Source organism: Telmatherina bonti (assembly GCF_933228915.1).
Source record: "Telmatherina bonti genome assembly, chromosome: 2".
NCBI classification, from domain to species: Eukaryota; Metazoa; Chordata; class Actinopteri; order Atheriniformes; family Telmatherinidae; genus Telmatherina; species Telmatherina bonti.
The window spans coordinates 4,869,321-4,891,054 of record NC_136620.1 but is presented as its reverse complement, the minus strand read 5'-3'; the positions used below and the strand labels follow the sequence as shown (position 1 = coordinate 4,891,054).

The following is a 21,734-nucleotide window of genomic DNA, read 5'->3' as shown; positions in this document are numbered from 1 at the left end:
GAGACGAGGACCTGGTCTGGTAGGAAGACGTTTAGAGTCTGAGACGAGGACCTGGTCTGGTAGGAAGACGTTTAAACAGTCTGAGACGAGGACCTGGTCTGGTAGGAAAACGTTTAGAGTCTGAGACGAGGACCTGGTCTGGTAGGAAGACGTTTAGAGTCTGAGACGAGGACCTGGTCTGGTAGGAAGACGTTTAAACAGTCTGAGACGAGGACCTGGTCTGGTAGGAAGACGTTTAGAGTCTGAGACGAGGACCTGGTCTGGTAGGAAGACGTTTAGAGTCTTAGACGAGGACCTGGTCTGGTAGGAAGACGTTTAGAGTCTGAGACGAGGACCTGGTCTGGTAGGAAGACGTTTAGAGTCTGAGACGAGGACCTGGTCTGGTAGGAAGACGTTTAAACAGCCTGAGACGAGGACCTGGTCTGGTAGGAAGACGTTTAGAGTCTGAGACGAGGACCTGGTCCGGTAGGAAGACGTTTAGAGTCTGAGACGAGGACCTGGTCCGGTAGGAAGACGTTTAGAGTCTGAGACGAGGACCTGGTCTGGTAGGAAGACGTTTAGAGTCTGAGACGAGGACCTGGTCTGGTAGGAAGACGTTTAGAGTCTGAGACGAGGACCTGGTCTGGTAGGAAGACGTTTAGAGTCTGAGACGAGGACCTGGTCTGGTAGGAAGACGTTTAGAGTCTGAGACGAGGACCTGGTCTGGTAGGAAGACGTTTAGAGTCTGAGACGAGGACCTGGTCTGGTAGGAAGACATTTAAACAGCCTGAGACGAGGACCTGGTCTGGTAGGAAGACGTTTAGAGTCTGAGACGAGGACCTGGTCTGGTAGGAAAAAGTTTAAACAGTCTGAGACGAGGACCTGGTCTGGTAGGAAGACGTTTAAACAGTCTGAGACGAGGACCTGGTCTGGTAGGAAGACGTTTAAACAGTCTGAGACGAGGACCTGGTCTGGTAGGAAGACGTTTAAACAGTCTGAGACGAGGACCTGGTCTGGTAGGAAGACGTTTAAACAGTCTGAGACGAGGACCTGGTCTGGTCGGAAGACGTTTAAACAGTCTGAGACGAGGACCTGGTCTGGTAGGAAAACGTTTAGAGTGAGACGAGGACCTGGTCTGGTAGGAAGACGTTTAGAGTCTGAGACGAGGACCTGGTCTGGTAGGAAGACGTTTAGAGTCTGAGACGAGGACCTGGTCTGGTAGGAAGACGTTTAAACAGTCTGAGACAAGGACCTGGTCTGGTAGGAAGACGTTTAAACAGTCTGAGACGAGGACCTGGTCCGGTAGGAAGACGTTTAAACAGCCTGAGACGAGGACCTGGTCTGGTAGGAAGACGTTTAAACAGTCTGAGACGAGGACCTGGTCCGGTAGGAAGACGTTTAAACAGCCTGAGACGAGGACCTGGTCTGGTAGGAAGACGTTTAGAGTCTGAGATGAGGACCTGGTCTGGTAGGAAGACGTTTAGAGTCTGAGACGAGGACCTGGTCTGGTAGGAAGACGTTTAGAGTCTGAGACGAGGACCTGGTCCGGTAGGAAGACGTTTAAACAGCCTGAGACGAGGACCTGGTCTGGTAGGAAGACGTTTAGAGTCTGAGACGAGGACCTGGTCTGGTAGGAAGACGTTTAGAGTCTGAGACGAGGACCTGGTCTGGTAGGAAGACGTTTAGAGTCTGAGACGAGGACCTGGTCTGGTAGGAAGACGTTTAAACAGTCTGAGACGAGGACCTGGTCTGGAAGGAAGACGTTTAGAGTCTGAGACGAGGACCTGGTCCGGTAGGAAGATGTTTAAACAGTCTGAGACGAGGACCTGGTCTGGTAGGAAGACGTTTAAACAGCCTGAGACGAGGACCTGGTCTGGTAGGAAGACGTTTAAACAGTCTGAGACGAGGACCTGGTCTGGTAGGAAGACGTTTAAACAGCCTGAGACGAGGACCTGGTCTGGTAGGAAGACGTTTAGAGTCTGAGACGAGGACCTGGTCTGGTAGGAAGACGTTTAAACAGTCTGAGACGAGGACCTGGTCTGGTAGGAAGACGTTTAGAGTCTGAGACGAGGACCTGGTCTGGTAGGAAAACGTTTAAACAGTCTGAGACGAGGACCTGGTCTGGTAGGAAGACGTTTAAACAGTCTGAGACGAGGACCTGGTCTGGTAGGAAGACGTTTAGAGTCTGAGACGAGGACCTGGTCTGGTAGGAAGACGTTTAAACAGTCTGAGACGAGGACCTGGTCTGGTAGGAAAACGTTTAGAGTCTGAGACGAGGACCTGGTCTGGTAGGAAGACGTTTAGAGTCTGAGACGAGGACCTGGTCTGGTAGGAAGACGTTTAAACAGTCTGAGACGAGGACCTGGTCTGGTAGGAAGACGTTTAGAGTCTGAGACGAGGACCTGGTCTGGTAGGAAGACGTTTAGAGTCTTAGACGAGGACCTGGTCTGGTAGGAAGACGTTTAGAGTCTGAGACGAGGACCTGGTCTGGTAGGAAGACGTTTAGAGTCTGAGACGAGGACCTGGTCTGGTAGGAAGACGTTTAAACAGCCTGAGACGAGGACCTGGTCTGGTAGGAAGACGTTTAGAGTCTGAGACGAGGACCTGGTCCGGTAGGAAGACGTTTAGAGTCTGAGACGAGGACCTGGTCCGGTAGGAAGACGTTTAGAGTCTGAGACGAGGACCTGGTCTGGTAGGAAGACGTTTAGAGTCTGAGACGAGGACCTGGTCTGGTAGGAAGACGTTTAGAGTCTGAGACGAGGACCTGGTCTGGTAGGAAGACGTTTAGAGTCTGAGACGAGGACCTGGTCTGGTAGGAAGACGTTTAGAGTCTGAGACGAGGACCTGGTCTGGTAGGAAGACGTTTAGAGTCTGAGACGAGGACCTGGTCTGGTAGGAAGACATTTAAACAGCCTGAGACGAGGACCTGGTCTGGTAGGAAGACGTTTAGAGTCTGAGACGAGGACCTGGTCTGGTAGGAAAAAGTTTAAACAGTCTGAGACGAGGACCTGGTCTGGTAGGAAGACGTTTAAACAGTCTGAGACGAGGACCTGGTCTGGTAGGAAGACGTTTAAACAGTCTGAGACGAGGACCTGGTCTGGTAGGAAGACGTTTAAACAGTCTGAGACGAGGACCTGGTCTGGTAGGAAGACGTTTAAACAGTCTGAGACGAGGACCTGGTCTGGTCGGAAGACGTTTAAACAGTCTGAGACGAGGACCTGGTCTGGTAGGAAAACGTTTAGAGTGAGACGAGGACCTGGTCTGGTAGGAAGACGTTTAGAGTCTGAGACGAGGACCTGGTCTGGTAGGAAGACGTTTAGAGTCTGAGACGAGGACCTGGTCTGGTAGGAAGACGTTTAAACAGTCTGAGACAAGGACCTGGTCTGGTAGGAAGACGTTTAAACAGCCTGAGACGAGGACCTGGTCTGGTAGGAAGACGTTTAAACAGTCTGAGACGAGGACCTGGTCCGGTAGGAAGACGTTTAAACAGCCTGAGACGAGGACCTGGTCTGGTAGGAAGACGTTTAGAGTCTGAGATGAGGACCTGGTCTGGTAGGAAGACGTTTAGAGTCTGAGACGAGGACCTGGTCTGGTAGGAAGACGTTTAGAGTCTGAGACGAGGACCTGGTCCGGTAGGAAGACGTTTAAACAGCCTGAGACGAGGACCTGGTCTGGTAGGAAGACGTTTAGAGTCTGAGACGAGGACCTGGTCTGGTAGGAAGACGTTTAGAGTCTGAGACGAGGACCTGGTCTGGTAGGAAGACGTTTAGAGTCTGAGACGAGGACCTGGTCTGGTAGGAAGACGTTTAAACAGTCTGAGACGAGGACCTGGTCTGGTAGGAAGACGTTTAAACAGTCTGAGACGAGGACCTGGTCTGGTAGGAAGACGTTTAAACAGTCTGAGACGAGGACCTGGTCTGGTAGGAAGACGTTTAAACAGTCTGAGACGAGGACCTGGTCTGGTAGGAAGACGTTTAAACAGTCTGAGACGAGGACCTGGTCTGGTAGGAAGACGTTTAAACAGTCTGAGACGAGGACCTGGTCCGGTAGGAAGACGTTTAAACAGTCTGAGACGAGGACCTGGTCTGGTAGGAAGACGTTTAAACAGTCTGAGACGAGGACCTGGTCTGGTAGGAAGACGTTTAGAGTCTGAGACGAGGACCTGGTCTGGTAGGAAGACGTTTAAACAGTCTGAGACGAGGACCTGGTCTGGTAGGAAGACGTTTAGAGTCTGAGACGAGGACCTGGTCTGGTAGGAAGACGTTTAGAGTCTGAGACGAGGACCTGGTCTGGTAGGAAGACGTTTAAACAGTCTGAGACGAGGACCTGGTCTGGTAGGAAGACGTTTAAACAGCCTGAGACGAGGACCTGGTCTGGAAGGAAGACGTTTAGAGTCTGAGACGAGGACCTGGTCTGGTAGGAAGATGTTTAAACAGTCTGAGACGAGGACCTGGTCTGGTAGGAAGACGTTTAAACAGCCTGAGACGAGGACCTGGTCTGGTAGGAAGACGTTTAAACAGTCTGAGACGAGGACCTGGTCTGGTAGGAAGACGTTTAAACAGCCTGAGACGAGGACCTGGTCTGGTAGGAAGACGTTTAGAGTCTGAGTCAGGACCTGGTCTGGTAGGAAGACGTTTAAACAGTCTGAGACGAGGACCTGGTCTGGTAGGAAGACGTTTAGAGTCTGAGACGAGGACCTGGTCTGGTAGGAAAACGTTTAAACAGTCTGAGACGAGGACCTGGTCTGGTAGGAAGACGTTTAAACAGTCTGAGACGAGGACCTGGTCTGGTAGGAAGACGTTTAGAGTCTGAGACGAGGACCTGGTCTGGTAGGAAGACGTTTAAACAGTCTGAGACGAGGACCTGGTCTGGTAGGAAAACGTTTAGAGTCTGAGACGAGGACCTGGTCTGGTAGGAAGACGTTTAGAGTCTGAGACGAGGACCTGGTCTGGTAGGAAGACGTTTAGAGTCTGAGACGAGGACCTGGTCTGGTAGGAAGACGTTTAGAGTCTGAGACGAGGACCTGGTCTGGTAGGAAGACGTTTAAACAGTCTGAGACGAGGACCTGGTCTGGTAGGAAGACGTTTAAACAGTCTGAGACGAGGACCTGGTCTGGTAGGAAGACGTTTAAACAGTCTGAGACGAGGACCTGGTCTGGTAGGAAGACGTTTAAACAGTCTGAGACGAGGACCTGGTCTGGTAGGAAAACGTTTAGAGTCTGAGACGAGGACCTGGTCTGGTAGGAAGACGTTTAGAGTCTGAGACGAGGACCTGGTCTGGTAGGAAGACGTTTAAACAGTCTGAGACAAGGACCTGGTCTGGTAGGAAGACGTTTAGAGTCTGAGACGAGGACCTGGTCCGGTAGGAAGACGTTTAGAGTCTGAGACGAGGACCTGGTCCGGTAGGAAGACGTTTAGAGTCTGAGACGAGGACCTGGTCTGGTAGGAAGACGTTTAGAGTCTGAGACGAGGACCTGGTCTGGTAGGAAGACGTTTAAACAGTCTGAGACGAGGACCTGGTCTGGTAGGAAGACGTTTAAACAGTCTGAGACGAGGACCTGGTCTGGTAGGAAGACGTTTAAACAGTCTGAGACGAGGACCTGGTCTGGTAGGAAGACGTTTAAACAGTCTGAGACGAGGACCTGGTCTGGTAGGAAGACGTTTAAACAGTCTGAGACGAGGACCTGGTCTGGTAGGAAGACGTTTAAACAGTCTGAGACGAGGACCTGGTCTGGTAGGAAGACGTTTAGAGTCTGAGACGAGGACCTGGTCTGGTAGGAAGACGTTTAAACAGTCTGAGACGAGGACCTGGTCTGGTAGGAAGACGTTTAAACAGTCTGAGACGAGGACCTGGTCTGGTAGGAAGACGTTTAAACAGTCTGAGACGAGGACCTGGTCTGGTAGGAAGACGTTTAAACAGTCTGAGACGAGGACCTGGTCTGGTAGGAAGACATTTAAACAGTCTGAGACGAGGACCTGGTCTGGTAGGAAGACGTTTAGAGTCTGAGACGAGGACCTGGTCTGGTAGGAAGACGTTTAAACAGTCTGAGACGAGGACCTGGTCTGGTAGGAAGACGTTTAAACAGCCTGAGACGAGGACCTGGTCTGGTAGGAAGACATTTAAACAGTCTGAGACGAGGACCTGGTCTGGTAGGAAGACGTTTAAACAGTCTGAGACGAGGACCTGGTCTGGTAGGAAGACGTTTAAACAGTCTGAGACGAGGACCTGGTCTGGTAGGAAGACATTTAAACAGTCTGAGACGAGGACCTGGTCTGGTAGGAAGACGTTTAGAGTCTGAGACGAGGACCTGGTCTGGTAGGAAGACGTTTAAACAGTCTGAGACGAGGACCTGGTCTGGTAGGAAGACGTTTAGAGTCTGAGACGAGGACCTGGTCTGGTAGGAAGACGTTTAGAGTCTGAGACGAGGACCTGGTCTGGTAGGAAGACGTTTAAACAGTCTGAGACGAGGACCTGGTCTGGTAGGAAGACGTTTAAACAGTCTGAGACGAGGACCTGGTCTGGTAGGAAGACGTTTAGAGTCTGAGACGAGGACCTGGTCTGGTAGGAAGACGTTTAAACAGTCTGAGACGAGGACCTGGTCTGGTAGGAAGACGTTTAAACAGCCTGAGACAAGGACCTGGTCTGGTAGGAAGACGTTTAAACAGTCTGAGACGAGGACCTGGTCTGGTAGGAAGACGTTTAAACAGTCTGAGACGAGGACCTGGTCTGGTAGGAAGACGTTTAAACAGTCTGAGACGAGGACCTGGTCTGGTAGGAAGACATTTAAACAGCCTGAGACAAGGACCTGGTCTGGTAGGAAGACGTTTAAACAGTCTGAGACGAGGACCTGGTCCGGTAGGAAAACGTTTAAACAGTCTGAGACGAGGACCTGGTCCGGTAGGAAGACGTTTAAACAGTCTGAGACGAGGACCTGGTCTGGTAGGAAGACGTTTAAACAGTCTGAGACGAGGACCTGGTCTGGTAGGAAGACGTTTAAACAGTCTGAGACGAGGACCTGGTCTGGTAGGAAGACGTTTAAACAGTCTGAGACGAGGACCTGGTCTGGTAGGAAGACGTTTAAACAGTCTGAGACGAGGACCTGGTCTGGTAGGAAGACGTTTAGAGTCTGAGACGAGGACCTGGTCTGGTAGGAAGACGTTTAAACAGTCTGAGACGAGGACCTGGTCTGGTAGGAAGACGTTTAAACAGTCTGAGACGAGGACCTGGTCTGGTAGGAAGACGTTTAAACAGTCTGAGACGAGGACCTGGTCTGGTAGGAAGACGTTTAAACAGTCTGAGACGAGGACCTGGTCTGGTAGGAAGACGTTTAAACAGTCTGAGACGAGGACCTGGTCCGGTAGGAAGACGTTTAAACAGTCTGAGACGAGGACCTGGTCTGGTAGGAAGACGTTTAAACAGTCTGAGACAAGGACCTGGTCTGGTAGGAAGACGTTTAGAGTCTGAGACGAGGACCTGGTCTGGTAGGAAGACGTTTAAACAGTCTGAGACAAGGACCTGGTCTGGTAGGAAGACGTTTAGAGTCTGAGACGAGTACCTGGTGTGGTAGGAAGACGTTTAAACAGTCTGAGACGAGGACCTGGTCTGGTAGGAAGACGTTTAAACAGTCTGAGACGAGGACCTGGTCTGGTAGGAAGACGTTTAAACAGTCTGAGACAAGGACCTGGTCTGGTAGGAAGACGTTTAAACAGTCTGAGACAAGGACCTGGTCTGGTAGGAAGACGTTTAAACAGTCTGAGACGAGGACCTGGTCTGGTAGGAAGACGTTTAAACAGTCTGAGACGAGGACCTGGTCTGGTAGGAAGACGTTTAGAGTCTGAGACGAGGACCTGGTCCGGTAGGAAGACGTTTAGAGTCTGAGACGAGGACCTGGTCCGGTAGGAAGACGTTTAAACAGTCTGAGACGAGGACCTGGTCTGGTAGGAAGACGTTTAAACAGTCTGAGACGAGGACCTGGTCTGGTAGGAAGACGTTTAAACAGTCTGAGACGAGGACCTGGTCTGGTAGGAAGACGTTTAAACAGTCTGAGACGAGGACCTGGTCTGGTAGGAAGACGTTTAAACAGTCTGAGACGAGGACCTGGTCTGGTAGGAAGACGTTTAAACAGTCTGAGACGAGGACCTGGTCTGGTAGGAAGACGTTTAAACAGTCTGAGACGAGGACCTGGTCTGGTAGGAAAACGTTTAGAGTCTGAGACGAGGACCTGGTCTGGTAGGAAGACGTTTAAACAGCCTGAGACGAGGACCTGGTCTGGTAGGAAGACGTTTAAACAGCCTGAGACGAGGACCTGGTCCGGTAGGAAGACGTTTAAACAGCCTGAGACGAGGACCTGGTCTGGTAGGAAGACGTTTAAACAGCCTGAGACGAGGACCTGGTCTGGTAGGAAGACGTTTAAACAGCCTGAGACGAGGACCTGGTCTGGTAGGAAGACGTTTAAACAGCCTGAGACGAGGACCTGGTCTGGTAGGAAGACGTTTAAACAGCCTGAGACGAGGACCTGGTCTGGTAGGAAGACGTTTAAACAGCCTGAGACGAGGACCTGGTCTGGTAGGAAGACGTTTAGAGTCTGAGACGAGGACCTGGTCTGGTAGGAAGACGTTTAGAGTCTGAGACGAGGACCTGGTCTGGTAGGAAGACGTTTAAACAGCCTGAGACGAGGACCTGGTCTGGTAGGAAGACGTTTAGAGTCTGAGACGAGGACCTGGTCTGGTAGGAAGACGTTTAAACAGTCTGAGACGAGGACCTGGTCTGGTAGGAAGACGTTTAGAGTCTGAGACGAGGACCTGGTCCGGTAGGAAGACGTTTAGAGTCTGAGACGAGGACCTGGTCTGGTAGGAAGACGTTTAGAGTCTGAGACGAGGACCTGGTCTGGTAGGAAGACGTTTAAACAGTCTGAGACGAGGACCTGGTCCGGTAGGAAGACGTTTAGAGTCTGAGACGAGGACCTGGTCCGGTAGGAAGACGTTTAGAGTCTGAGACGAGGACCTGGTCTGGTAGGAAGACGTTTAGAGTCTGAGACGAGGACCTGGTCTGGTAGGAAGACGTTTAGAGTCTGAGACGAGGACCTGGTCCGGTAGGAAGACGTTTAAACAGTCTGAGACGAGGACCTGGTCTGGTAGGAAGACGTTTAAACAGTCTGAGACGAGGACCTGGTCTGGTAGGAAGACGTTTAAACAGTCTGAGACGAGGACCTGGTCTGGTAGGAAGACGTTTAAACAGTCTGAGACGAGGACCTGGTCTGGTAGGAAGACGTTTAAACAGTCTGAGACGAGGACCTGGTCCGGTAGGAAGACGTTTAAACAGTCTGAGACGAGGACCTGGTCTGGTAGGAAGACGTTTAGAGTCTGAGACGAGGACCTGGTCCGGTAGGAAGACGTTTAAACAGCCTGAGACGAGGACCTGGTCTGGTAGGAAGACGTTTAGAGTCTGAGACGAGGACCTGGTCCGGTAGGAAGACGTTTAAACAGTCTGAGACGAGGACCTGGTCTGGTAGGAAGACGTTTAAACAGTCTGAGACGAGTACCTGGTCTGGTAGGAAAACGTTTAAACAGTCTGAGACGAGGACCTGGTCTGGTAGGAAAACGTTTAGAGTCTGAGACGAGGACCTGGTCTGGTAGGAAGACGTTTAAACAGCCTGAGACGAGGACCTGGCCTGGTAGGAAGACGTTTAAACAGTCTGAGACGAGGACCTGGTCTGGTAGGAAGACGTTTAAACAGCCTGAGACAAGGACCTGGTCTGGTAGGAAGACGTTTAAACAGCCTGAGACGAGTACCTGGTCTGGTAGGAAGACGTTTAAACAGTCTGAGACGAGGACCTGGTCTGGTAGGAAGACGTTTAAACAGTCTGAGACGAGGACCTGGTCTGGTAGGAAGATGTTTAAACAGCCTGAGACGAGGACCTGGTCTGGTAGGAAGACGTTTAAACAGTCTGAGACGAGGACCTGGTCTGGTAGGAAGACGTTTAAACAGTCTGAGACGAGGACCTGGTCTGGTCGGAAGACGTTTAGCGTCTGAGACGAGGACCTGGTCTGGTAGGAAGACGTTTCAACAGTCTGAGACGAGGACCTGGTCTGGTAGGAAGACGTTTAGAGTCTGAGACGAGGACCTGGTCTGGTAGGAAGACGTTTAGCGTCTGAGACGAGGACCTGGTCTGGTAGGAAGACGTTTAAACAGTCTGAGACGAGGACCTGGTCTGGTAGGAAGACGTTTAAACAGTCTGAGACGAGGACCTGGTCTGGTAGGAAGACGTTTAAACAGTCTGAGACGAGGACCTGGTCTGGTAGGAAGACGTTTAGAGTCTGAGACGAGGACCTGGTCTGGTAGGAAGACGTTTAGAGTCTGAGACGAGGACCTGGTCTGGTAGGAAGACGTTTAAACAGCCTGAGACGAGGACCTGGTCTGGTAGGAAGACGTTTAAACAGTCTGAGACGAGGACCTGGTCTGGTAGGAAGACGTTTAAACAGTCTGAGACGAGGACCTGGTCTGGTAGGAAGACGTTTAAACAGTCTGAGACGAGGACCTGGTCCGGTAGGAAGACGTTTAAACAGCCTGAGACGAGGACCTGGTCCGGTAGGAAGACGTTTAGCGTCTGAGACGAGGACCTGGTCTGGTAGGAAGACGTTTAGAGTCTGAGACGAGGACCTGGTCTGGTAGGAAGACGTTTAGCGTCTGAGACGAGGACCTGGTCTGGTAGGAAGACGTTTAAACAGCCTGAGACGAGGACCTGGTCTGGTAGGAAGACGTTTAAACAGCCTGAGACGAGGACCTGGTCTGGTAGGAAGACGTTTAAACAGTCTGAGACGAGGACCTGGTCTGGTAGGAAGACGTTTAAACAGTCTGAGACGAGGACCTGGTCTGGTAGGAAGACGTTTAAACAGTCTGAGACGAGGACCTGGTCTGGTAGGAAGACGTTTAAACAGCCTGAGACGAGGACCTGGTCTGGTAGGAAGACGTTTAGAGTCTGAGACGAGGACCTGGTCTGGTAGGAAGACGTTTAGAGTCTGAGACGAGGACCTGGTCTGGTAGGAAGACGTTTAGAGTCTGAGACGAGGACCTGGTCTGGTAGGAAGACGTTTAAACAGTCTGAGACGAGGACCTGGTCTGGTAGGAAAACGTTTAAACAGTCTGAGACGAGGACCTGGTCTGGTAGGAAGACGTTTAAACAGTCTGAGACGAGGACCTGGTCTGGTAGGAAGACGTTTAAACAGTCTGAGACGAGGACCTGGTCTGGTAGGAAGACGTTTAAACAGTCTGAGACGAGGACCTGGTCTGGTAGGAAGACGTTTAAACAGTCTGAGACGAGGACCTGGTCTGGTAGGAAGACGTTTAAACAGCCTGAGACGAGGACCTGGTCTGGTAGGAAGACGTTTAAACAGTCTGAGACGAGGACCTGGTCTGGTAGGAAGACGTTTAAACAGCCTGAGACGAGGACCTGGTCTGGTAGGAAGACGTTTAAACAGTCTGAGACGAGGACCTGGTCTGGTAGGAAGACGTTTAAACAGCCTGAGACGAGGACCTGGTCTGGTAGGAAGACGTTTAAACAGTCTGAGACGAGGACCTGGTCTGGTAGGAAGACGTTTAAACAGCCTGAGACGAGGACCTGGTCTGGTAGGAAGACGTTTAGAGTCTGAGACGAGGACCTGGTCTGGTCGGAAGACGTTTAGCATCTGAGACGAGGACCTGGTCTGGTAGGAAGACGTTTAAACAGTCTGAGACGAGGACCTGGTCTGGTAGGAAGACGTTTAAACAGTCTGAGACGAGGACCTGGTCTGGTAGGAAGACGTTTAAACAGTCTGAGACGAGGACCTGGTCTGGTAGGAAGACGTTTAAACAGTCTGAGACGAGGACCTGGTCTGGTAGGAAGACGTTTAGAGTCTGAGACGAGGACCTGGTCTGGTAGGAAGACGTTTAAACAGCCTGAGACGAGGACCTGGTCTGGTAGGAAGACGTTTAGAGTCTGAGACGAGGACCTGGTCTGGTAGGAAGACGTTTAGAGTCTGAGACGAGGACCTGGTCTGGTAGGAAGACGTTTAGAGTCTGAGACGAGGACCTGGTCTGGTAGGAAGACGTTTAGAGTCTGAGACGAGGACCTGGTCCGGTAGGAAGACGTTTAAACAGTCTGAGACGAGGACCTGGTCTGGTAGGAAGACGTTTAAACAGTCTGAGACGAGGACCTGGTCTGGTAGGAAGACGTTTAAACAGCCTGAGACGAGGACCTGGTCTGGTAGGAAGACGTTTAAACAGTCTGAGACGAGGACCTGGTCTGGTAGGAAGACGTTTAAACAGTCTGAGACGAGGACCTGGTCCGGTAGGAAGACGTTTAGAGTCTGAGACGAGTACCTGGTCTGGTAGGAAGACGTTTAGAGTCTGAGACGAGGACCTGGTCTGGTAGGAAGACGTTTAGAGTCTGAGACGAGGACCTGGTCTGGTAGGAAGACGTTTAGAGTCTGAGACGAGGACCTGGTCTGGTAGGAAGACGTTTAAACAGTCTGAGACGAGGACCTGGTCTGGTAGGAAGACGTTTAGAGTCTGAGACGAGGACCTGGTCTGGTAGGAAGACGTTTAGAGTCTGAGACGAGGACCTGGTCTGGTAGGAAGACGTTTAAACAGTCTGAGACGAGGACCTGGTCCGGTAGGAAGACGTTTAGAGTCTGAGACGAGGACCTGGTCTGGTAGGAAGACGTTTAGAGTCTGAGACGAGGACCTGGTCTGGTAGGAAGACGTTTAAACAGTCTGAGACGAGGACCTGGTCTGGTAGGAAGACGTTTAAACAGTCTGAGACGAGGACCTGGTCTGGTAGGAAGACGTTTAGAGTCTGAGACGAGGACCTGGTCTGGTAGGAAGACGTTTAAACAGTCTGAGACGAGGACCTGGTCTGGTCGGAAGACGTTTAAACAGTCTGAGACGAGGACCTGGTCTGGTAGGAAGACGTTTAGCGTCTGAGACGAGGACCTGGTCCGGTAGGAAGACGTTTAAACAGTCTGAGACGAGGACCTGGTCTGGTAGGAAGACGTTTAAACAGTCTGAGACGAGGACCTGGTCTGGTAGGAAGACGTTTAAACAGTCTGAGACGAGGACCTGGTCTGGTAGGAAAACGTTTAAACAGTCTGAGACGAGGACCTGGTCTGGTCGGAAGACGTTTAGAGTCTGAGACGAGGACCTGGTCTGGTAGAGTCTGAACCAGACTTGTTGTCCGACTCCTGGCGATCAGGTTCAAGGAAAATTCACCTGGAATATTTTATTTCCCGGAAGTGAAGGCGTTATTTACATTTTTACTTATTTGTCTGCCAAATAATTAATTCTTTATCACATTATCCTAATCATCAAAAACATTTTTTTTACTTAGCTGTGATTGTACTTATTACTTTATTATTAAATTCAATAATTAAATTATAATAATTATCACATAAACGTATTAATCATAATATTAAATTTCTACTTTACTGTCATAATTTTATTATTCCTATCATACGATCGTAGGAACTGGAAGTGTTTAACAACTCGTTTAACCCTCAGAGGTCTACAATAAGCTGTCCTGATCGGATTCTGCAGTTTTTATTTATTAATTCTTCTGAATACTGCAATTTTATTTTAATGCTGCAGATTTGAAAGTCTACATCAGTTTTTCCTGTGTAATCACAAGACTGGATAGACGATAATAAATATTTATTATGTGGTAAAAGAAGACAAAAGCTATTTGATGACTGAACCAGACTCATTCAGGCTAGTCCCTCATTCACTGCATGGGGCTGCACCATAATGCACATGATGCAGTAAGTCGTTCTGTTGGCGAGGCTGGCTTTTTTTTCTCTCGTGACTACCAGCCATCACCACATGATGCACATGAAGATTTTGTTCCAAATCCAAGCCAAACTTGGGTACAAATATTTTATTTCCTTTTATTGTATTTTATTTTTTTTAGTTGTATCTATTCATAAATAAGGACGTATTATTAATGGTCAACAGTTTTTTCTTGACCTGCTTCACGTTTGTGTCACTTGAGTCATTTTGAGCTCCAATCCACAATGCACTGTGGCTTAGATTGACCCGTCTAGTGACCATTAACACTCACTACTTTTCAAGATGCATTGTGTGTAATTTTGAGTGCACTGCTTGTGTCTGTCTGGACATTCAGACAACTCTAGAAAATGACGTGACTGCTATGTAGGAAACAGTGTGGACGTTCGGACACAGCCACAGACTGAAGAAGGTTCACATATATCTTGTCTCAAGGGTAAATATTTATTCTTATGTCCGTAATCATCTTCCTGTACCAGCGGAACTATTTTACTAGGTTCTCATAGAAAAACAGATGAGCCTGTCCGCTTTCAGTTTGGAGAAATCATAATGACATCATTTCATCAGCTTCCTGCAGCATCTTCAGCAGGAGGGGGTTCTGGTCTTGTTGATGCAGATAAACAGAGTAAATATAAACACAAACTAGAAGTCCACCCTGGTGTGAACAAGCTTCGCAAAATTCCAATTCTCTGGATGGACCAGTGAACGCAGCTCACCTGCTGATTGGATGGATTCACTATTGCCGTGAGCAGATTGTGTCCAAGTGGGTCGAATCTCACCAGCCTGCAACAAAAACAAAGTCATATACACCTCAAACCCACTGTCCTTTTATCCCGTCTCACTTAGAATTTTTTATAAACTAAAACAGTTTGTTTGACCCACCGAACCCGCTCTGTATCGCTGCCAGTCTTCACCACGGCAAAGGGTTCCGGTCGGCTCCAGTCCCAGAAGTGCAGCTCATTGTTGGTGGCGATGAGGAGTAGTTGAGCTGTCGGGTGGAACGCCAGCGAGGCGATGGCCACGTTACTGTCTGTAAACCAGCTTTCACTGCCGCCCTGCAGGAACACAAGCACACCACTGCAAAGTCTGGTGTCCCATTCTGCTAAGACTTCAGGAAGCAGTCGGAATGACGTCGGGAACGTGATGGAGGAAGCAGTCGGAATGACGTCGGGAACGTGATGGAGGAAGCAGTCGGAATGACGTCGGGAACGTGATGGAGGAAGCAGTCGGAATGACGTCGGGAACGTGATGGAGGAAGCAGTCGGAATGACGTCGGGAACGTGATGGAGGAAACAGTCGGAATGACGTCGGGAACGTGATGGAGGAAGCAGTCGGAATGACGTCGGGAACGTGATGGAGGAAGCAGTCGGAATGACGTCGGGAACGTGATGGAGGAAGCAGTCGGAATGACGTCGGGAACGTGATGGAGGAAGCAGTCGGAATGACGTCGGGAACGTGATGGAGGAAGCAGTCGGAATGACGTCGGGAACGTGATGGAGGAAGCAGTCGGAATGACGTCGGGAACGTGATGGAGGAAGCAGTCGGAATGACGTCGGGAACGTGATGGAGGAAGCTGTCGGAATGACGTCGGAAACGTGATGGAGGAAGCAGTCGGAATGACGTCGGGAACGTGATGGAGGAAACAGTCGGAATGACGTCGGGAACGTGATGGAGGAAGCAGTCGGAATGACGTCGGGAACGTGATGGAGGAAGCAGTCGGAATGACGTCGGGAACGTGATGGAGGAAACAGTCGGAATGACGTCGGGAACGTGATGGAGGAAGCAGTCGGAATGACGTCGGGAACGTGATGGAGGAAACAGTCGGAATGATGTCGGGAACGTGATGGAGGAAACAGTCGGAATGATGTCGGGAACGTGATGGAGGAAGCAGTCGGAATGATGTCGGGAACGTGATGGAGGAAGCAGTCGGAATGACGTCGGGAACGTGATGGAGGAAACAGTCGGAATGACGTCGGGAACGTGATGGAGGAAGCAGTCGGAATGACGTCGGGAACGTGATGGAGGAAGCAGTCGGAATGACGTCGGGAACGTGATGGAGGAAACAGTCGGAATGACGTCGGGAACGTGATGGAGGAAGCAGTCGGAATGACGTCGGGAACGTGATGGAGGAAACAGTCGGAATGATGTCGGGAACGTGATGGAGGAAACAGTCGGAATGATGTCGGGAACGTGATGGAGGAAGCAGTCGGAATGATGTCGGGAACGTGATGGAGGAAGCAGTCGGAATGACGTCGGGAACGTGATGGAGGAAGCAGTCGGAATGATGTCGGGAACGTGATGGAGGAAACAGTCGGAATGATGTCGGGAACGTGATGGAGGAAGCAGTCGGAATGATGTCGGGAACTTGATGGAGGAAGCAGTCGGAATGACGTCGGGAACGTGATGGAGGAAGCAGTCGGAATGACGTCGGGAACGTGATGGAGGAAGCAGTCGGAATGACGTCGGGAACGTGATGGAGGAAGCAGTCGGAATGACGTCGGGAACGTGATGGAGGAAGCAGTCGGAATGACGTCGGGAACGTGATGGAGGAAGCAGTCGGAATGACGTCGGGAACGTGATGGAGGAAGCAGTCGGAATGACGTCGGGAACGTGATGGAGGAAGCAGTCGGAATGATGTCGGGAACGTGATAGAGGAAGCAGTCGCTACCAGGAGACAGGCCAGTACATCAGGAGACGTGGAGGAGGCCGTGGGAGGACAACAACCCAGCAGCAGGACCGCTACCTCCTTCTTTGTGCAAGGAGGAACAGGAGGAGCACTGCCAGAGCCCTGCAGAATGAGCTCCAGCAGGACACAAATGTGCATGTGTCTGCTCCAACAGTCAGAAACAGACTCCACGAGGGTGGTATGAGGACCTGATGTCCACAGGTTGGGGTTGTGCTTCCAGCCCAACACCATGCAGGACGTTTGGCGTTTGCCAGAGAACACCAAGATTGGTAAATTCTCCACTGGCGCCCTGAGCTCTTCACAGATGGAAGCAGGTTCACACTGAGCACATGTGCCAGACGTGACAGAGTCTGGAGACGCCGTGGAGAACGTTCTGCTGCCTGCAACATCCTCCAGCAGGACCGGTTTGGCAGTGGGTCAGTAATGGTGTGGGGGGGGCATTTCTTTGGAGGGCCGTACAGCCCTCCATGTGCTCGCCAGAGGTAGCCTGACTGCCATTAGGTACCGAGATGAGATCCTCAGACCCCTTGTGGGACCATATGCTGGTGCGGTTGGCCCTGGGTTCCTCCTAATACAAGACAATGCTAGACCTCATGTGGCTGGAGTGTGTCAGCAGTTCCTGCAACACCAAGGCATTGATGTTATGGACCGGCCCGCCCGTTCCCCAGACCTGAATCCAGCTGAGCACATCTGCGACATCATGTCTCGCTCCATCCACCAACGCCAAGTTGCACCACAGACTGTCCAGGAGTTGGTGGATGCATGAGGAAAATGTTTTAAATATGATACTTTTAAAATGCTTTGAAAGTATCATATCTTAAAATGTGCCGACGTGTTTGTGCTCAATGTGTGGAGAAACAATCCTCAACCGATCGCGAATTCCTGCCTTTTAAAGGATAAAAAGAAGAATTCCCGTAGAAAGAAGGAGTGACTTGTAAACATGTCCACAGTAAGAACTAGCCGATGTCTTGGTGGACGACACGCCTGGTAAAAGTGTGTCTGTTTAATCCGGAATAAAAGTTTGCTGCAGGAACAGAGGCTCCGCCACACGCTGCCTAAAACATGCGCTTTGACTCTGCGTGTGTGCAGGAGAGACAGATGAGGGACGGATTACCAGACGGTTAGCGTGCGTTAGCAGCCGACACCTCGCCATGCCTCGTCACTGCTGACTGATATCACAGGTTAGAACTCTGAACATTTTACCAGCCGCTGCTGCTGCTGGTATAAATCAGAAAGCTGGATCTCCTCCTGGAGCGGTGAAGTGGGGGGGTGGTACGCCAACTCTACGTTTTCTGTCCTTTTCAGTGTGAAATGGTCCCACACTGCCACTTTTTGGTCTTTTCCTCCCCTCTTCTTCATTCTCTGCCATTAGAGACCAAAGCAAGGAGGATCTTCAGACAGAAAGCAAAGCGCTCGCCGCTGCTGGTGGAAATGTCCGTCATCAGTCCGGCTGAAACAGTCAGACTGTACAGACACACCGTAGGCCACAGGCTCTGCTTTTATAGATTTTATACATGTTTAGATGTTTTATATGTTTACTGAAGCAGTGATGTCGTCCGAACAGCGCAGTAGTCTGAGAATGCCGCCATGATGCAGAAATTAACATATATCACTACCTGATGTTAATTAAACGACATCTCCAGGTAAATAATTTGCCTCGATCAATTTTTGTACTCAGATTACTCGAGTTACCCCAGTAATCGTTGCAGTCCTACTTTAGTGTTCCCTTTAGTTTTTTGAGGAAGTATGAAACAGACTGTCGTCCTGTGTGTCATGATGCTTATCAGAGCAGAGGTAAATAAAAAAATTTTTTAAAAAAAGGTGGGCTGGGGTGTTATGAAAAGACGTAGAAAAAAAGTGTCTTGTGAACCTTTGGATGGGATCAGGTCATGGACTGGCTTATAAACCATGTCACACCATCCCGAAGATCATGTATCCAGGCTCCAAACTACCCAGGAGAGATCTACCTGATCCAGTCTTCCAGAGTGGGTACTCACATGTAGGTCCCAGATGCGGACTTCCCCGTCAAGGCACCCAGACGCTACCAGGCCAGGAATGGTGGGATGAAAGGTCACACACCACGGGGTTCTACGGTGGCCCACCAAGGAATGTAGGCACTTTCCAGTCTTCACCTCCGTTATGTAAATGTTGTGGTTGACGTGTGTGGAAGCCATGAGAGTCCTAGGGCGAGAAAAACCACCATCAGCACTCTGCGTTCCATCATCTCATTTACCCTGAAAACTACATGTTCCGATAAATTCTGTAATCCAGGTCCTCATGCAAACATGATGTTTTCAGCCCCTCCCTTTTATCTTTGAGTTTCTGTTGATGAATTGTTGCATGTCGAAAAACCCACTAGATGTCCATCTAAGTCAGTAATTCTGTTAGTTTTCTGGTGGAATAAAGGTTAATGATTAAAAACTACAGAGTTTTACCCAGTTGTACTCCAACCCCAGGGAGTATCGCTACATTCTTACAGCTCATTATTTTTATGCCAACGTTACTTGAACGCAGCACTTACAGCAAACTATTCAGATCTCCGAGTGTGAGTGGAGCACTGCGGAGCCGACAGAAATATCGGAGCAACTTCTCATAATATCGGACACATCGCAATAACGTCATAATTTCCTGTTCTCGACCCGATAGTTATCTTGCACCTATTTCAACTAAAGTTTAGTTTTTATTTAAATTCTGTAACATTCAAGGAATGTATTGGAAAAACCAACTAAAGCTGGAGGTTTCACACCTAACTAACCCTAGTTCAATGAAATAAATAGTATGATGATAACAGATTGTTCAGTTTGATTTTGGACTGATACCTCCTGATACGTCTCTTCTGGACAGGGAGCAACTTTTCAGTACTTATCTGGATTAAAGCGGTAAACATTCATATCCTGTCATCATTACTGTGACACTTGCAGTCAAGGCCCCAGTGGGTATTGAGATCCTGTTCTTTGAGTTCCTGTTTCTCTTCTTTACTATTCAAAAATGAAACTCTTCAGCACATTCAGGAGAATTATGATGACCTTTGTAGTTTTTGAGATATTTAGTGAGTTACAAAGATAAATTGCGATAGGATGAAAGTCCTTCAAACCAAATTCAGATTGGACGCTGAAAAAATTCAGCTCAACAATTGGTCAGATTTTGCTTCATGAGCTGCAAACTGCTCAACAGGATTCAGATGTCTCCACCAGTTCCACTGTCCAGTAGACTGGAGCACTTTGGTACGAAGATGCAGGTTCAAACCCAGAACAACATGATGGTTTGCTGCACACATAGCGCTGCAAGTTTAAGTTACTATCTTCAGCTGTGTGCTAGTTTTTTTTTCTCAAACTAAGAAATAAAGGATCTTTCCAGAAAAATGACAGTTCAATTTTAAATGTTTTTTCTTGGAATGCTCTGTGCAACTTTCAAATACAATAGTTTTACTTCTGATTTTAGCATTTTAGTTGATTTTGCAAACTATTTAAAATTGTCTTTAGCTTCTTCACAACAGTTTAGTTCAACCTTCCACCTCTTTTCTAAACCCCACTGATAACACACTGGTGGAAGTTCCAAAAAGATATCATCCCAATGGCAAAAACTTCCAACGCTTGTATCATGGTCAGCTTATGAGCAATGGTGGTGTGGTGGTTAAATGAAAGGGCTGTGGTCCATAAGGTCAAGCGTTCAAACCCCTATCATGCATCTTTACAAATCATTTCAGGTAGTTGTGATGTTTCTTCAAATTGTTAACCTTATGCTCAGCGAAGCATGCCTTCAAGTTTTTACATCTGTTGTGCAACTTCACCGATTCAAACTCCTCAGCTCATTCAGGAGACTGGTACTTTTGAACAAACTATCTTTAGCTTCTTCACAGCTGATTACAGACTTGTTGAAGTCCCGGAAAGGACTTGGCGTTATGGTTCAGACGTTCATAGGTTCAAACCCCGATGGTGCATCTTCACAAATTACCACTGATAGTGTGCTGCTTCTCCTCGTGGTTTCAATGCTGATTTTAGTATTTTAGCATCTGGCCACGCAACCAACAACACTAACTTTCACATTTTTACTGTATAGTGGAGCTGTCATTTTTATCACATAAACAACTATTTTAAATGCTCATTCTAATACTTTTCTACATTTAAAAAAATGTATGCATGGCAGCAATTTAATTTCAACAGCTTTTTGTAGTTACCCTATTTTTGCGACTATAAGGCGCACTTAAGTCTTTTATTTTTCCCAAAATAGACAGAGCGCCTTATAATGCGGTGCACATCATGTGTGTACAGAGTCCCAAAATCTATAGATGTCATTGTGTGACTTTGATGAGCACTCCACTTGCCTGACTAAGAGTGTTTCTGACACGCTGCTTATATAGATAAAAGGCAGACGTAACAGAGGGCATCATGAGAACGTTAAAAGGGAAAGTGTGGGCATGAAAGAAGACACTAAAGGCATGCCTCCAGTAGGTATTTATTGCCGGTAAGTGCATTATGCAAAACAAAATCGGTTTGGCTCAGGACCCCTTATTAAAATGGTAGTTTTTCTTCCGCTGCCTTTTATAAATAATGCAATCAAGAATGTTTTAGGCGAGAGTACGGATATGTTTTACCATGCCGGCACCCTAAAGTTCGGTGCGCCTGTTTAAATACGTGTTAAATACAGAAATAGCACGTGTAACTGAGACTGCACCTTTTAATATGGTGCGCCTTATGGTTGTGAAAATATGGTATAATAACTCTATACTGTTCAGTTCTATAGCTACAGGATCAATAAACAAGGTGTAAATTTCAATGTTAAAATCAGATCTGCTCAATCCTGTATTCATGGATTCTGTACTGTTAACAGGTAACCAGCCGGTGTAAACCAGCTGGTAAACCAGCCTGTTCTAACCGGTAAACCAGCCTGTTCCAGCAGGTAAACCAGCTGGTTAACCATCCTGTAAACCAGCCGCTAAACCAGCCACTTAACCAGCCTATAAACCAGCTGGTAAACCAGCCTGTAAAGCAGCCAGTTTCAGCCAGTTAACCAGCCTGTTAACCAGCCAGTTGACCAGCCAGTTGACCAGCCTGTTGACTAGCCAGTTAACCAGCCTGTTGACCAGCCTGTTAACCAGCCTGTTTCAGCCAGTTAACCAGCCAGTTGACCAGCCAGTTAACCAGCCAGTTGACCAGCCAGTTAACCAGCCTGTTGACCAGCCTGTTAACCAGCCAGTTAACCAGCCTGTTCCAGCAGGTAAACCAGCTGGTTAACCATCCTGTAAACCAGCCGC

General features: G+C 49.0%; 1 protein-coding gene across 1 annotated transcript in view; it reads right to left on the bottom strand.

Moving 5' to 3' along the window:
* The window catches only part of ambra1b (autophagy/beclin-1 regulator 1b), a 78,471-nt gene that overhangs the window by 52,279 nt on the left and 4,458 nt on the right, over positions 1-21,734 (bottom strand). Inside the window, exons 4-6 of the mRNA XM_079253814.1 lie at positions 18,478-18,661; positions 14,677-14,849; positions 14,511-14,577 (exon numbers count right to left, since the gene is read on the bottom strand). Coding sequence (XP_079109940.1) covers positions 14,511-14,577; positions 14,677-14,849; positions 18,478-18,661 — 424 coding nt within the window. The remainder of the gene's footprint in view (positions 1-14,510; positions 14,578-14,676; positions 14,850-18,477; positions 18,662-21,734) is intronic.